At 46.2% G+C, this 16,919-nt stretch overlaps 1 protein-coding gene across 1 annotated transcript; it reads left to right on the top strand.

Moving 5' to 3' along the window:
• Window positions 1–974: 974 nt before the first annotated feature.
• LOC125291610 (serine/threonine-protein phosphatase 2A regulatory subunit B'' subunit beta-like) lies at window positions 975–16,320 on the top strand. The gene is made up of 11 exons (XM_048238434.1): window positions 975–1,104; window positions 11,309–11,415; window positions 11,798–11,884; window positions 12,022–12,178; window positions 13,024–13,072; window positions 13,242–13,331; window positions 13,805–13,980; window positions 14,482–14,600; window positions 14,696–14,802; window positions 15,759–15,773; window positions 15,888–16,320. Exons 1-11 carry the CDS (start codon window positions 975–977, stop codon window positions 16,021–16,023), a joined length of 1,173 nt encoding a protein of 390 aa, XP_048094391.1. The 3' UTR covers window positions 16,024–16,320.
• The last annotated feature ends 599 nt before the right edge of the window (window positions 16,321–16,919 follow it).

The following is a 16,919-nucleotide window of genomic DNA, read 5'->3' as shown; positions in this document are numbered from 1 at the left end:
TGAAATAATATAATGATGACAACTCTCCATTACACAGACATGATTTGGGACACAAATAGGAAGGCTTTTCAAGTTGTTTGGACTTAACAGGCTTTTTAAACTAACTGGTAAGTCACATTGTACCGGCACAATTGTTCATTAGTCTGTAAAATGAGTAGAGAGCAGGCGCTATGGTGATGATCATAATGATGTGGAGGACATGGTCATTAGCGTTCAGCCGTCAAACACGAGGCTCCCAAAACAACAGGTTTGTCTCTTTACATAACCTTCTGCGAGTGCAATGGAATCCAAACTGGAAAAGGCAGACTCATTCCCACCCTCTCTCTTTCCTAGTCACACACACACACACACACACACACACACACACACACAAAACACCCTCACCCCTATCTCCTCTGTGACTAGTGTGTGTGTGTGTGTGTGTGTGTGTCGGTCGGTGTGTGTGTGTCGGTCGGTGTGTGTATGTGACCTTAGGCAGGCAGGGTGGGATGCATGGAAGGACAGGCAAAGCAGTCTGTGTGAGCATTGCAGGGGGCTCAGGACAGCAGCTGCCAGTCCCTTTCAGCCGCTCCCTCACCCAACTAAGAAGCCTCTTGCCTGCAGTCCGATAAAGGAAAGCAGTGCGTTGAGTAGCTTGGTGTGTGTGTGTGTCGGTGTGTGTGCGTGCAGTTACACATGTGTTTATGCTGCATGTGTTGGGACAGTACCACAGTTCACAGAGGAAGATTATCCCGGGCCGGACGGAGGGACTGTTTACAGTAAGCTCTTCTCGCAGCAGCACCCCCTCCTCCTGCTCCTGCTCCTGCACCCTCGCCGTCTGTCGGGGCTTTTAGTTAGCCGTGTGCCTTGGACAGTCACTTGGTCAGTTGAGTAGTTAGCTTGTGCGTGGGTGCCTGTGTGTGTGGTCTCTGGACATTCTTCATCGCCGTTGTCACCGGGAGCATTAGCTGGTGAACAGGAGGAGGAAGATGAGGATGAAGGAGTTGTCTCTACGGCAGGACCCGGACCTGAGGAAGGAGCTGGCCCTGCTGGCCCGCGGCTGCGACTTTGTGCTGCCATCACGCTTCAAGAAGAGGCTCCGTGCCTTCCAGCAGGGACAGGCAGGTGGTCTCCTAACTTGGCTCGCCATGGTGTGCCTATATGTTTGTGTTTCAGCTAACTTGCACTTAACCACCCCATTCTACTATCTAAAAGCAAGCCTAACCAGTGGTCTGGGGTTGACTGAAATCCTCTGTTTTTTGGGGGTTACTCTGTGTTGTAGTCTTCACTTAAATACCCTCCCCTTCCCTTTTATTCAGTGGGTGGGAGTTGGAGTGGACTTGTTTTTTTTATACATAGGCCTTTTAATTATTTATTTATTTATTTATTTGCTTGCTTGCTTGCTTGCTTACCTATTTGTGGGGTTTGCCAGTGTTGGCGTTGTTGAGCGGGGTAGGGCAGGCTGCCCTTGCAACTCTGACCGTCACTGTGGCATTCTTGTGAGTGTGCTGGGATGTCACAAGGATTAGCGACTAGGCTACTAATGTTTAGCATGAAGAGAAAGCAAGCAGGAGTGGAGAGAGAGAGAGAGAGAGAGAGAGGGAATGAGCTATGGGAGCGAGGAGGAGAAACGTCAGATCTCTCTCTCTCTCTCTCTCTCTCTCTCTCTCTCTCTCTCTGACAGGAGGTGCGCATTCCCTTTTATAGACATGACTGACGCTGAGAGTCCCAGGCAAAGATTAACAGCATCCCAGCCAGCTTGCTGCCAGCGCTAACACTACACAGAGGCACATCAAAGAGCTGCCCCTAGAAACCCCTAGAAAGGCCCAGAAGCCTTATAAGGACCCCGAGTCACTGTGTTTTTAATAACACCAAGGCTCGTTTTTTTAACTCTGCGTCTCTTCAGTGTTGTCTCTGAGCATGCCTGCCTTTGTCTGCGTTCACCTACAGTATGCGAGTCAGGCTCCTCTTTGACTGGTGATATGGACAGTAAACAAACTCGTGATTTAAGTTGGTCAAGTGGACGACCACTTGCCACGCTACGATGCGAGAGCCGCTCGCTCGCTCACCCACATGCCACCTTTTATCAGTCGTCACATCTTCTCCACGGTGTGGCTGCTTGCTTGCTTTTATGTGCGCGAGGGTGTGATGTAATTGAGAATATCATGGTCGCTGCTTACTAAATATCACCCAGACAGATTGAGTTGTGAGATTCCCTAGTTGTGTAAACAGTGGCTGACTAGCTGGCATGCTTCATCACACGGTGCTGTTTTTAGTGCATACACGGACTGGAGGCTTGTGAGACTACAGACGGGCCACTCATTCCACCGTGAGAGCCAGTAGACTAGAGATGCTAACCTGCTGCCAGTCGGCCAGGGGGGTCGTGTTTGTAGTTCTTTGTTGTTTCCAGGCTTGGAATTTCAACATTCTGGGGCCAAGGCCACTTGGCCTTCAGTTGGGCATATTTGGTGGAGGGCACAAAGGCCACATGTCCGGGCACTAAGGCCAACGTTAACTATACAGTAGTAGGCTATAAAAGTTGTATTTAGCCTATTCACTGCAGTAAACCTGCATCACTGTATGAAACATTACAAAAACATGAAACATGACACATTACATATAACTGTAAATCATCTGATCATCTAATATTCACAGATATCTAGGCTATATTTAACATTTATTTGATATTTGGCCTGTTATGAAATCATGTATTGAACAATTTATGCACAGCTCAGCTTTAAGAAAGTCAAATAGCCTAGATGCATGCTTAGCATTTTGTGATCATTAAAGGCTACTTTCACAAACTCTTAGTCAGCTGTCCTCTGATTTACTGATATCTAGGCTTACATTTGTAATATTTATTTTGTATTTGGCCCGTTATAAAATGATATGGAACAATTTAAACACAGTGTAAAACTTAAAGCCCAAATTTGGAGACATCCATGTATGTTGAAATTTACTGCAAATTCAAAAGCGGGATTACTCTGGAGCGGCTAACTGTACAGGGGACTGCTTTACACTTTTGTGTTCAGTAAGGTCTGCTGTTTATTCTGATATGTGGTTTGTCATGTGTTAAAAGAAGGGTTAGGTGAAGTATTCTACGAGATGAATGGGTAGGGAGATGGGCAAAACCTTCAGTAGAATGTATTATTAAATTAAATTATATTATTTACTTTTCTCGCAAACCGTTCATCACAGCAATTAGCGGCTGACATCGTTTAAAAGCTGAGAAAAAAGCTCTTTTCGTGTGATACTTGTGATGTCTGTGTGATGAGTAGGCTGCTTCGCGTAGTTCAACTGAGAAGAATGGGTGAATTTGGGCCTTTCTTTCTTGCGCTAACTTTCTCCACTGCGTAATTTGCGCTGTGAATGCTAAGATTGTTTTGACAGGCCATAGGCTAAAGATATATAAGCTATTAGTAGGGCCTTAAAGCAGAATATTGAAAGAAGGGGGCACCAAGGCCACGTGGCCTGTAAACCTCTGATTTTCAAAGGCCACGGCAAACGCATAAAGGGCTCTGACGGCCATGGCTGTCGTGGCCGCCGTGAAATTCCTACCCTGGTTGTATCCCATTTTCCCTTTCTTTATAGAATTAGGTAAAAGTCTCATCATGGGGCCAGACGCTACATGGCAAAATTAATGGACATAATCTGAAGTGTGATTTGAAAAGCCTTTCAGAAACGAACAGAAGCAACCCTAAAGCATACAGAGTTTAAATCCAAGACCCCTCTCAAACTTCTGCATGGCCTTGCTTGCACTTTAAAGATTTCCAGTGTTCCTCTGAGCCCTCTTTTCAGGGACTGGACTAAAAAATGTATGCAGTAATCGCCTCCACCTAAGCTCGTTCCCAATACTATATACCATTTCTACACACATCTAGCAACACAGACATGAGGCCACTGCAGCATAGTTGCTCATGAAACATTCCTAAATATTTCTCTTTGTTGGGGGGAGGAGAGAGAATCTTTCTGGAATGATTGTTCTGATACTGTACTCAAAACATGTATTGGGAACGCACCCTCCCCCCCGGACTCTGGCAAGACCCCTGCGAAGGCCACGCGACACACAACGGTCGCGTCCAAATCCACGCAGACAAAGCCGTCACTCCCATCGTACATCCCAGAGGTCTCATTCTTTCTTCAGTTGCCATGCCACCCCCTGCCCTAACACCCTGCCCTTGCGTATGGAAAACTGCGTGAGGGTCTCCACCCGTACTCTCCGCGCCGGCCTCCGCCCACCCACCCACCCACCCCCCTGCTGCCACCGCCGCATACTTCTGGCGTTGTGTTACAGCCGCTAGCTGAGCCTCTGAATTAGATTCCAGAGATTCAGCCGAGCGCCCGGGCATCTCGCAGACCCCGGCGCATAGAGCAGATGCTCCTCCTGCTCGCAGGCGGTTGCACCAGCCATCTTGGCCTTATCGAATGACCACACGCTAGCGCAGCAGGCCTCGTCCACACCAAGCGTAACAAGCTCATTCAATCGCCCACATTTTCCCTGTGCAGAGCAGAATACTGGCAGGTGGGGGTTTTAAAGTCGTGTTGGTATGTGCGTCTTAAAAACGTTGCTGGCACTTTAAGTGAACCGTATCTGCTTTCAAAGTCCTTGCCTGAAGGGTGCTCGCCAGCACTTTGCCACCAGCGGTGATGCTAAAAGTTTAGGCTAGCGGAGTGAGTTCTCAGTAAGTGGTGTAATTGGTGTCATGCGGTATTTTTGAACTTCACACTCAAAGAACCTTTCTCAGCAAGTTATTAAAGTTCATTTAGTGGCACGGAAGAACGGCCAGTGAGTGAGCGAGCGAGCGAGCATGCTTGTTGCGTGATGGTCAAAGGGATGCTGTGTGTTTGTGTGTGAGTGAGAGAGAGAGAGCTGTATTTGTTGTGGTCGAAGAGACATAGTGTCACTGGTTATCTTGTTCCTCTCCAAGCTCCCATGGCCCCTCCCATCCCAAACAGAGAGACTCTTAGACACACACACACACACACACACACACACACACACACCATGCACACAAGCCCTATTTGCTCTGGTGTTCTTACCCCATCCGTTTGCTCTGCCGCTGGTTTTTCGGCTGTGGCTTCCTCTCAGAATGCTTACTTAATAACAAGTCCGGTGTGTTTTTGTGGGGGGCGGGGGTGGGGGCTAGGATGGCTTGTTATTTTTTACCCCTGTGGTCTCTGGCACATTTTTTCAAACATAAAGACGACATGGATGACGTCCCTCTGCTGAATGGTCACTTGCATGCCTATCAGGTAGGACAACCATTAAAGCCTGCGTACTTAGTCTGTGTGCGTGGAACATGACAGTTTCTGCTTTTTAAGAGGAGCTCCTCTGTCTTCAGGTTAGTGTGCAGACACACAGTAACAGCATTAGGTCATTCAGGATGTTGGCCTTTTAGTTAGGCTACCGCTTTAACGGTCACTGAAAAAGTTGCACTGTAAACATCCAGTTTGTTGAACAGGAAGTGGTTTGGACAGTCCTCCTTTTAGATGCCTCGATTGTCTCTAATATGACACTAATAATATGCTACCAGAGGTTGATTCCGCATCATTACAGAAAGCGACTTTAAACACCACTTTAGCCTCCAACTCCCGCAAGTTTGTTTTAAGAATATATGATGTAGCCGATAATAAAAAAGGCACTTTTCCTCCTGCGCTGGCCTACGGGCTCATGATTTGGTATTTGTAAAGTGTCCTAGCCATCACCACCTCCGGAGCCATCCCTTCTGGTGGGTAATTGTGGTTTGGGAGGCCAAGCGCTGCTGCCCAAGCCACGCGGCGTCCATCATGGAGCTCTGGCGCCGGGCAAAATGGCTCCTAATGGCCTATTTTACACATGCCAATGTCACTTGACACATCTTAATTGAACTCCGGCAGAGGCTGTAGTTGGGAGGGAGAGGAGAGGAGAGGAGGGAAGGAAAAGGCTCATAGAGGTGCAATTTGCTGAGCAACCATAACTCTTGTGAATGGGTGTGGTGGAGTGAGTGGATGGCATGGGGAAGGGGTGGGGGTGGTTTCTGAGGGTGAGGTTGGTAATGTGAGCATGGGAGGGGGCGGTGAGCCCCGTGGCTAACGGTGTTTATTTCTGTCTGTTTTGGCAGGCCCAGGTCAAGAAAAGGGAGGCCCATTCGTCGGTAGCTAGTGGAAAGCGTTTTAAAGTTCTACTTCCCCGAGGCTGACCAAAGCCAACCTCAACATCGACCATCTCATTTCCAAGATAGAGAAAATATTTTCCCAATTCCCCAATGAAAGGGCCACCATTGAGGACATGGGCAACGTTGCCAAGGTAAGAGGCTGATTTGTAACGTGGTAGCCTCTAGCTCTCCCCTGCCACCCAGCAAATTGTTGTCATTAGCGTAATTAGCTCAAGCTCATAACTGTTTACAAGTTGGAGGGGCTGTTTTATTCGCTCTCACTCGCTCTCTCCCTTTCTCACTTTCACTTTCTCTCCTTCCATCCTCTCACTCACTTCTCATCTTTCTGCTCACACTCTCCCTCTCCTCTCCATCCCTCTCACTCGCTCTCTCTCTTTCTCACTCACACACACTCTCCCTCTCCTCTCCATCCCTCTCACTCGCTCTCTTTCTCCATCTCAGTCTCTCTCTCTCTCTCGCACTTAAATTTCTACACACTCATCCTCGCCCACATTCGCTCCCTCACTCACTCGCACTCACACACTCGGTCTAACAGTCACGCACCCTCTCCCTTCTAACCAATAGAAAAATATTATCCTGGCTCCCACACAGTGTGTCACACTCGTGACCTGAAGAGACCTTTAACTGCCTGATTGGTTCCCCTTGGGGACTTTGGGCTGATAATGGGTTCCCCCCCCCCAACACATCGACACATACACAAACACAAACACAGATTAACAAACACAATCAGGAGTTGCTCTCCTATCCTCTCCTCGGGCCACCGGTGTTTGTGCATGTCAGAGCGGCAGGTGTGAAAAGGTCTGGACCTAGATCTTTCCTCCTCGGATGGGAGTAGTTTTCCTGGCCCGTGCATGACGCGACCGCCTGACTAGAGAGAATGGGCTGACAGCTGGAAAACACAGACAAACTGGACCTATCAACCCTGCACACACACACACGCACGTTATCAATAACACACACGCCTCAGCGTCAATCCCCACCGGCGCACACCTACGCGCGCCGCGACACTACGTCTTTGTACCTACACACATCGCATTAACACACACACACACACGTGACAAGATATGTTTTTTTACACATAATAATTTGTACCTCCTTTTACACATGCAAAAAATGCGTGTACACACACACGTATTACATTACACTTCACTCTTGGCCTGCTCAACTCTGCTCTCCTGCAGGTGGCCATTGTTTACAGGCTGTGGTCACTGCAAAGGGACTGGAAAGGGATTATTAACCCTCTTCTTTTATTTTATTTGCGTTATCCCATATTTCTCTCTTTCTTTGCTTTCTCCAATTTCTCTCAATTTCTCCATAAAAGCCCTTTGTTGGGTTAGCTAAAACGGGTTGTTGGAGTTGCTTTTACTTTTGCATGAGTGTGAAGTTAGTACATAGTTATTACTGTGTTAGTTTGGTTTACCCGACTCTCGAAGGGCGTTTTTTGGTTCTGTGCTGTAATGGTTTTACATGATTTGGGTTAGAATATATATATATATATATATATATATATATATATATATATATATATATATATATATATATATTATATATATATATATATATATATATATATATATATATATATATATATATATATATATACACTCTCTCTCTCTCATATATATATCATCTGCTCTCTTATATATATATACTCTCTCCTCTCTCTCTGTCTCTCTCTCTGGCTCTTATCTCTCTCTCTCTCTGGCCTCTCTCTCTCTCTGCCTAATGGCGACAATGGCGGCGACAGAGTTTCTCTTTAATAACCAGTAATGGCGACAATGGCGTCTAATGTGGCTTAATCTCTCTTATTAATGCCAATCTCTCTCTGCCTATCTGGCGTCTCTCTCTCTATTGGCGGTCTCTAATGTGTATTATTAATATTAATGTATCAATAATATTAATATTAATAAATAACAATAATGGCTCAATAATAGTAATGCTCTGCGACAATAGTAATAATAACCGTAATGGCGACTAACGTATTAATAACTATGTGTGTAATGATAATATGGCGGCGTCAATGACCAGGCGGTAGTATGACGGTATGCAATGAGCGTGTAATGACGGTAACTATTAATGACTGATAATGGAAGCATTAATGTGGCGTATAGCGGAAAAATATATATATATATATATATATATATATATACATATATATATATATACTCTTGCATATATATATATATATATATTTCTTTATATATATATATATATACTCCTATATATGTATATATATATATATATATATATATATATATATATATATAGCATATATAACTTATATATACTTTTATGTCTTGCTCTCTGCTATATGTATCTATAGCATATATATATATATATATATATATATATATATATATATATATGCTGCGGGCTTGTGGGTTTTCTCTGCTGGGCTTGTTGTTCTGATAGCGGCTGGAGGACGGGGCGGATTCGTGTCGTTCACAGGATTTAGTGACATGTGTGGAGAAAAGTATTAAGACAATGGGGCTTTTTTTTTTGTGTGACTGCATGTCATTGGCTTTTCTCAAAGCTCTCGTCACCCACAACAATGAGGGCCCACGACAAGGGCGCTTGCATGTCCAGCTCTGAATATATGAGCTTGACCTGGATACAAACAGTGGGGGGGGGGGGGGGGGGGGGGGGGGGGGGGGGGGGGGGGGGGGTTAATTCAGAACCAAGCCATGTACTGATTGATTGATTGATTATTGTGGAGTAGCGTGCTTGTTTCACCATTCATGCTCCATCCCCCCCAAAGACGAGGCAGGCAGTGGCCAGCTCCGCGGACTTTGTTGTTTGTAATGGCTCATTATGTCATAATCCCTTTCGTTTGGTGTACGACCCGAAAACATGACTTGAGAATGAATTCTGAAAGTTAATTTCCACCAGGCCTGGAGACTTCTGCATTTGGAAGGGAAATCTTTATTTCTTTTAATTTCCCTGTCTCCATCGTTCAGTCCTTTTTTGCCATCTTCCCTTGCTTTCTTTTCATCCTTCTCTTTCTGCTGTCTTTCTTTCTTTCTCTCTCTCTCTCTCTCTCTCTCTCTCTCTCTCTCTCTCTCTCTCTCTCTCTCTCTCTCTCTCTCTCTCTGCCGCTCCAAAGCCCTGACCCTGCCATCTGTTCTCTCCTCTCCAGAACACTGCAGACCTGTCACGATGACGCATCCAAATTTCTGCACCTTTTGGCCAAGCCTGGCTGTAATTACTTGGGTTCAAGGGACTTTGTTCCGTTCCTATACGGATTATGGGACGGCGGATCTGCCCATTTACTTTGCTTCCTAAGACTCTGGGCTGAATACACACACACACACACACACACAGGGCTGCCCACCCCACACACCTGCCTTTACACACGGGCTGCTTCACCACACACACACACACACACACACACACACACACACACAGGCTGCCCCACCACACACACACATACAAGCTCGCTCTCTCTCGCCACCCCACCTTCCTGTATCTTGGTCGCACACACTCTCACACGCACACACATTCACATACAGTCACACACACACACAGCCCAGGCACCGCTGATCGGGATGGTGGAATGGGTGTGGGGGGATCAGGAAAGCACAACCTCAGGACACACACACACACACACACACACACACACACACACACACCGGATGGTGCAGTGGTATTTTTAGTAGAGGTCCTGATCTGCAGCACAAGCTCAACAGCAGGTAGAGCGTAACTATAGGTTGGAATGCACAGATGCCACAGGCCTTTGACTCCCTGGTACTAATGATATGTTGTCTTAATCCATGTTTTTTTTCTGGTATTAACTTGGCAATATGAAATAAATAATATATATATATATATATATATATATATATATATATATATAATAAAAAAATCTTTTCCATTCAGCATTCTCGACGTAGGGTGTTCTTGACCATTGATTTCTTACATTTCACACCTTGTTTATGGAATAGAAAGTGTTTTTGGGCAGAGGATGAGGGGAGCAAAGAGCACTTGGGGACGGTTAGAGAGTGTGTGTGTGTGAAGGAGGGGCAATAAACGGGGGGGCAACAGAGTGAAGGACGTAAAGAAAGCGAGGGCAGACCTTATTTGCTGTGCTGGCCCCGCTCTCCCATCATGCCCGGTGGCAGGCAGGAAGGCGTGCGTGCGTGGCGTAGCGTGGCGGTGATGGACGCGTCATCCATATTCAGGCTGGCGTGGGCGTCCTGGGCGGCCCGGTGGTGGTGAGCCCTCAGCGGGCAGCCCACGCCGGCCGTCTCCCTTTTCATTAGCGGCACGCGGCTCCAGCCAAAGCAGTCCTGACTGCTGTGATGAATGAAGGAAGTATTGCGGCAGAGTGGACGGGCCTGTCCCCACCCGGCCTGCAGCAGCCGCTGATTTATGTGTTTTGCTATGATTTAATTTTGCCACATAGGGGGGAAAAGGGGTCACTGAGAACTTATATACATACACACACATTCATATGTATGTATGTATGTATGTATGTAATAACATCGCATGTATGTATGTATGTATGTATGTGTATGTATGTATGTATGTATGTGCACACACATACATACACATGCTTTTTAACACACACACCATATGCATACACACACATACCCGCCCCTCTCTAAACTAAAAAAATAAGCCGTAATAATTTTTATTGCCACCTCTCTGCGTGCTTGCACATGTCAGAATCCCACTCTCATGCCCAGCGCAGATGGGAGAGAGGAATAAGAGGGAGGAGAGAAAAAAAAAAACATGAGCTGGAGTAATAATAGAAAGGTTTTGCTTTTCATTTTGTGGGGGGACGTATAGTAGATTTACTATTCAGCGGGGGCAGGCCACATGAAAAGCCTGGTCGGTCGCCTTAGGAAACGAGCCCTGTGAGTCCTCCTGCCCTCGCGCTAAACCTCCCTTTGTTCCGAGGGCTCTCGCCGTCTTTAGCGTGGCGCAGTGTGTGTGTGTGTGGGTGTGTGTGTGGGGCCTGAGGAAGGAAGGTTGCCTGTATGTCTCTTGTATGACCACTTAAAAGACGTGCACACACTGATCTCACGTTTTTGAATATTTTGCTTTTCTTTTGCGTCTTTGTAATTGTGTCTCAAAGTTCAGTTTTTATGTGTGTCTGTCTTTGAGTGAATACAGAGAATCTAAAATGTGTTTCCCTCTTTCTGTCTCTCTCTCTCACACACACACACACACACACACACACACACACACACACACACACACACAGGATGTGGTGAACTCACACACTGGCCTTGCCTTTTTGAAGGAGGCGGCGGACTTCCACTCGCGCTACATCACCACGGTACGGCTTTGTGTGAACTGCACTATCATCAGTCCATCTCCCTCTGAGCCAGCTTCCCTTTCTCTTAGTCTGAACTGCACTATCATCAGTCCATCTCCCTCTGAGCCAGCTTCCCTTTCTCTTAGTCTGTCACCTCATTCATCACTCTTCTCTTTTTATCCTTGTTCTTTCCTTTTTGCATTTTCTAAATGTTGGCTTTTTGTAAATTTATTAAAATTGGTCAATGAACCAAAACAATAACCTATACAATGACAAAACTGAGTAAATTATTATTTTCTCTCTCTCAAGCATGTGTATTTGCTGAGCAATGTAACTAATAATGTCAAAAATTGTGTTGCATTAAATACTTTATTGAATGTGATTTTGTTTGCTCCATCCACAGGTAGTCCAGAGAATATTCTATAACGTCAACAGGTCATGGACAGGCAAGATCACCTGCCCAGAGCTCTGCAAGAGCAGCTTTCTCCAGGTACGGCACCAAGCCCCGTCTCACCACTCCGGTCACCACCACATGTCATCCATCCTATGTGTGGATGTTTACAGGGGTGTCTTTGTTTGTTTGTTTGTTTGTTTTGTTTGTTTGTTTGTTTGTTGTGTGGATGACAGAACGTGGCTTTGCTGGAGGAGGAGGAGGATGTGAACCAGCTGACTGAGTACTTCTCCTATGAGCATTTCTACGTCATCTACTGCAAGTTCTGGGAACTAGACACAGACCATGATCTCTTCATCGACCAGAAAGACCTGGCGCGGCACAATGACCATGGTAATCTGCTCACAATCTCACACACCTTATCCACTTTTATTCCCTTACTTTTTACTTTTCTCCTGCTTTTCCTTCTACTTTGTCATCTTCAATTTCCCCTGGGGATCAATAAAATATCTATCTATCTATCTATCTATCTATCTATCCCTCTGTTCTTTTTCTTGCTTGTCACTATATTTACATGTACAGAAATATTCTGAATATTGAGCTTTTCTTTTAAATAACACAATATATCATCATTTTTGCTGTTACAAAGTCCACTTAGAGACTCTGGTTAATGATGCTGGATAATGGTAATTAGGTGTTTACATGGCAGTGTCCTATTCGGAGTATTGTCATAATATCAGAATGTTACTATGGAAACAGCCATTGTTTTACTCCTGACCTTTTGACTTTTGAAGTAAGTGTGGATTTTGGATGACCAAGTGCCGTACCTTGACAGAATAGCTCACACACTTCCCATGGCTGATGGTGAAGTCCCATGTTTCTCCTCTCCATCAAAGCTCATGCTCCTGCCTCATGGCCTGTGGGTAGCAGAGAAGGGCATTAAGAATAGATCAATAGGGACTGTGTGTGTCTGTGTGTGTGTGTGAGAGAGAGAGAGTTTCCTGAGGGAAGAATGACGCAGTGTCTGTCTGCGTCAGCTCTCTCAGACCCAGGCCTGGCCAGTGTATTCCTGGTATGGAAGCGATAAAGGACGCTGGGGGGTTAAGTATAAACGGGTGTTGTGGAGGGATTTATGTCCTGAAGCAGTGCAGCCTGACCAGTCTGTAAGCCATGATGGGTGAAATTTTTATGCTTGTGGTTTTTTCATCTCCTTTTGCCCCCCACGTCTCCCCCACCAGCCATTTCCAACCGCATGATGGAGAGGATATTCTCTGGAGCAGTCACGAGGTAATATAACAATACGCCATGTTGTTTCATGCCTTTGTGTAGACCCTATGAAATGCTCCTGCTGCATTGGACAGTCAGTTCTAATGGCTGAATGGAGCTCATATTTCTCTACTTGTAGTTTAGACCTCAGAAGGTGAGTGTTTCATTGTGTGTGTGTGTTTTTTCACAGGGACCGGAGAGTCCACAAGGAGGGCCGGCTGACCTATGCTGACTTTGTGTGGTTCATCATCTCCGAAGAGGACAAGAGGACCGAGACCAGGTGGGCACTCAGAGATGCCTCGTCTCTTAATGTTGGTGACATTCACAAGGCCCCTGGTCATAACTTATCAGAGATGCTAATCACCTGGCTGCTATCAGCCTCGTCTCATATGTTGCTGACATTCACAAGGCCTCTGGTCATAACTTAAACATAAATGGTGGCAGGATGATCATACGAACACCTTGGAAGGTTAAATGATTGAATGGCATTGAATTGAAGGAGTGAAACACATGTACTGTATCTGTAAGAAAGGTTAGTATGTATTACATTTCCTGTCATGAAGAAAATATAACAGATTAACCTTCAGCTTCATTTTAGTAGGATATCCTTGTAACAGGTTGTCTGCTTAGACAGCCACTGATTGAATTGATCTAGTGAATATAATATAGCAGAGTCTCAGCTGTCACACACACACACACACACACACACTCTACACACACAATACACTCCTCTATTCTCTCTTCCCTGTGCAGCATAGAGTACTGGTTCCGCTGTATGGACCTGGATGGGGACGGAGTGCTGTCCATGTACGAGCTGCAGTACTTCTATGAGGAGCAGTGCCAGAAGCTGGAGACCATGGCCATCGAGCCCCTGCCCTTCCAGGACTGCCTCTGCCAGATGTTGGACCTCGTCAGACCGGAAGTCGAAGGTGCGTGAAAACGACCTCCTAAAATGAGCATCTCCGCCAGTGCTTTGAGTTCCAAGTGATGGATGGATAAAGGGATGGATGGATGGATAGATATATGGATGGATAAAGGGATGGATGGATGGATGGATTGCTGTGATTATTGTGTCCTTTCAGTGCCTGGGTCGGTGCATACCTATTTATGTGTTGTTGTAGTATGTGTTGTACTGTGCCTGTCTTATATATCAACTATCCTACTGATGTATGTTGTTGTGTGTGGTTGCCGGGTAGCAAAAGAATTTCCCCCTTGGGGATTAATAAGATGCAATCTAATCTGATGGATGGATGGATATAGGGATAGATGGATGGATAGATATAGAGATGGGTGGATAGATGGATGGATGGATGGATGCTTGCATGCTTGCCCACTCCCGAAGTAAATTTAAGAATGTTAATCTTAGACAGTGGAGTGATTAATGAGAGGAGTCACATCTGTATGGATTATCTCTCACATTTTATTTGCAGGGAAAATAACCCTTCGTGACTTGAAAAGGTGCAAGATGTCCCATATATTCTTCGACACCTTCTTCAACATCGACAAGTACCTGGACCACGAACAGAGGGATCCTTTCTCAGTAGTGAGGGTAAGAATCCTGAACAGCATCACCTGTGCACAGGTGTTTGTTGTTGTTTAGGAAATAATAGTCTGTTTGTGTTCTCCTTTGTTTGTGCTCTGAAGGATGGAGAGACCGAGGGCCAAGATATCTCCGACTGGGAGAGATACGCTGCGGAGGAGTACGACATCCTGGTGGCGGAGGAGACTGCTAACGAGCAGTACCACGACGGGTAGGGCCACCTTCACCATGGCAACCATGGCTTGAGTTGTCTTCCATATTTAGAGCACCAAGTGATGGGTACCCATGACTACTTCACAGGCTGAGTCGTTGTTGACCTATTCCACTGGCTCCCTCAGCCCAACACTGCTGGTGGTTTTGTGCATACTAATTTTCCTGCTATTAATACTCTACCACAACTGGAATACAAACTCTAATATTCCTAGGGACCTAGGATCATTAAAGGGATCAATAAAGTATCTCTATCTATCTATCTATCTCTATCTATCTATCTATCTATCTATCTATCTGTTAAGAAACACTGGGGAAGTGTGAATTATCCCCCAGGCTTTAAAGTGTGGGGACTTAGGACTGTGATGGAGGAAGAGGGTGGTCAGGTGGGTGGGAGAGGGTGGGGCTGGGTAGGTGAGGGTGGTGAGGTGGGAGAGGGTGGTGAGGTGGAAGAGGGTGGTCAGGTGCTGGGGGTGGTCAGGTGCTGGGGGTCAGGCGTGTTGACGGGCTTTGTTGTGTGGCAGTTTCCAGGAACTGTCCTGACTTCTGAAAGGAGGCAGGCTGAGGTAGTCAGGAGAAGCGGTCAGGTAAGACTCTGGGAAAAGCTCTGCATAGTTCAGACGTTCTACTTCTCTTCTGCCCCACCACTTCATGCCTGCTGTCTGCATTCTTGTGTTCTCCGGTTCTTGTTCCTCCGGTTCTCCTTCACCCGGTTCTCTTGTTCCTGCGCTTGGCTGTTACCTCTCTGTTGAGATGTGGCCATGTCTTGAGCTTGCATTGTTGTGTCTGTGAAGTTAAGTGCAGTCGCTTTAAAGCGCACACACACACCCTGGCCTCTCGGGCCCCCCCCCCTTCTGTAACCTGCTGCAACTGTTGTGTCTGTCTTGCACATCACTGGTTCTCAATCCTGTTCCCTTTGCTCATATCCTGTTCATTCCTTTTTACTGCCTTATCCAGTGGAGTGTTCTACACGTAAGCAAAGCACTCAGTCATTCAACCAATGGATGTCACAATTGTGTTGTTTTTACTGTGTAGCGTTGAGTGCATGTAGCCCAACGCACGCTTGTTTGTTTGCCCTTCTCACAGGTACGAGGACGTTCTGGAACCCATGGAGCAGCACGGGTCTGGTCTGCAGGGGGAGAAGCGGCACTTCTTTAACATCCCCAACCCCCACTGCAACCTGGACCTGGAGGAGTACGAGTACGAGGACAACTTTGAGTGAGCTGCGCGCCATCAACCAACCCCCCACCCGCCACTGTCACCGCAGGGTGGAGGTAGCGTCCTCCATCAGAGAAACCAGGGGCAACCAGTCCAAGCCAAAGGGAAACAAACAAACCAACACACAAACAAACAGACGAACACCCATGCAGCAGGGCGAGGATGAGTCAACCACACTTCCTGAAACTATGTTAAGCAGGAGGTTGACAGACCAAGGGGGGACAAAGAGGAGCCTGAAATGCATAAGGATGAACTTCACAGGGTGGGACACTCACCAGCATCACACACACACACACACACACACACACACACACTTTGTGCCGTAATACAAACCATCAGGTAGAACAGAGAGACCCCCCCCACACACACACACCAAAGCCATCACAGGGTGTGCTCCCAGCAGTCTGTACACCAGGGCTGGGGGCTCCCACAGTCATGTGACCTGTGGGGCTCCTAGCACAGAGTCTGGAGTCCCCGCGCTGGAGCTAAGCTCCTGACCACAGAGAGCTAGACACTTGAATTACTGAATGTGCACTAAAGCAAGGAAATGGACACATGTTCTGTCCTCTCCTCTCCTCTATCAGTTTCTCTCCATTTCTAAGAATTGGCTAATGTAACATTCCAGATATATTAACCAAAATAATTTAGAACCAAACAAAACATGCAATTTTTACCGAGTCAGCTTCTTTCAGGTGAAGCATGACACTTGGGTGCCTAAAATGATTCTGTTACTCAAAGGTCCTTTTATAGAGAAAATGTGTAAAATAAAATAATGTATTTATCTGCCAAGGTGGTCGGCCATTACTGTATCATAGCCCTGTGTGTGTACAGGCTAGGTATAAATTATTAGAGGTATTTATAAATAGCTGTACATATTTAATTTGTGTTTGCGGTGTTGCA

This window comes from Alosa alosa, chromosome 3 (assembly GCF_017589495.1).
Source record: "Alosa alosa isolate M-15738 ecotype Scorff River chromosome 3, AALO_Geno_1.1, whole genome shotgun sequence".
Classification (NCBI taxonomy): Eukaryota; Metazoa; Chordata; class Actinopteri; order Clupeiformes; family Clupeidae; genus Alosa; species Alosa alosa.
Note: the sequence above shows the minus strand (reverse complement) of the source record. Positions and strands in the feature narration are given on the sequence as shown.

Bases quoted from the DNA above. Each gene is read 5' to 3' on its own strand.
- LOC125291610 (XM_048238434.1), top strand. From the start codon at position 975: ATGAAGGAGTTGTCTCTACGGCAGGACCCGGACCTGAGGAAGGAGCTG. The intron at 13,332-13,804 runs GTGGGCACTCAG...TTCCCTGTGCAG, and splicing joins GACAAGAGGACCGAGACCAG to CATAGAGTACTGGTTCCGCT. The intron at 13,981-14,481 runs GTGCGTGAAAAC...TTTTATTTGCAG, and splicing joins CGTCAGACCGGAAGTCGAAG to GGAAAATAACCCTTCGTGAC.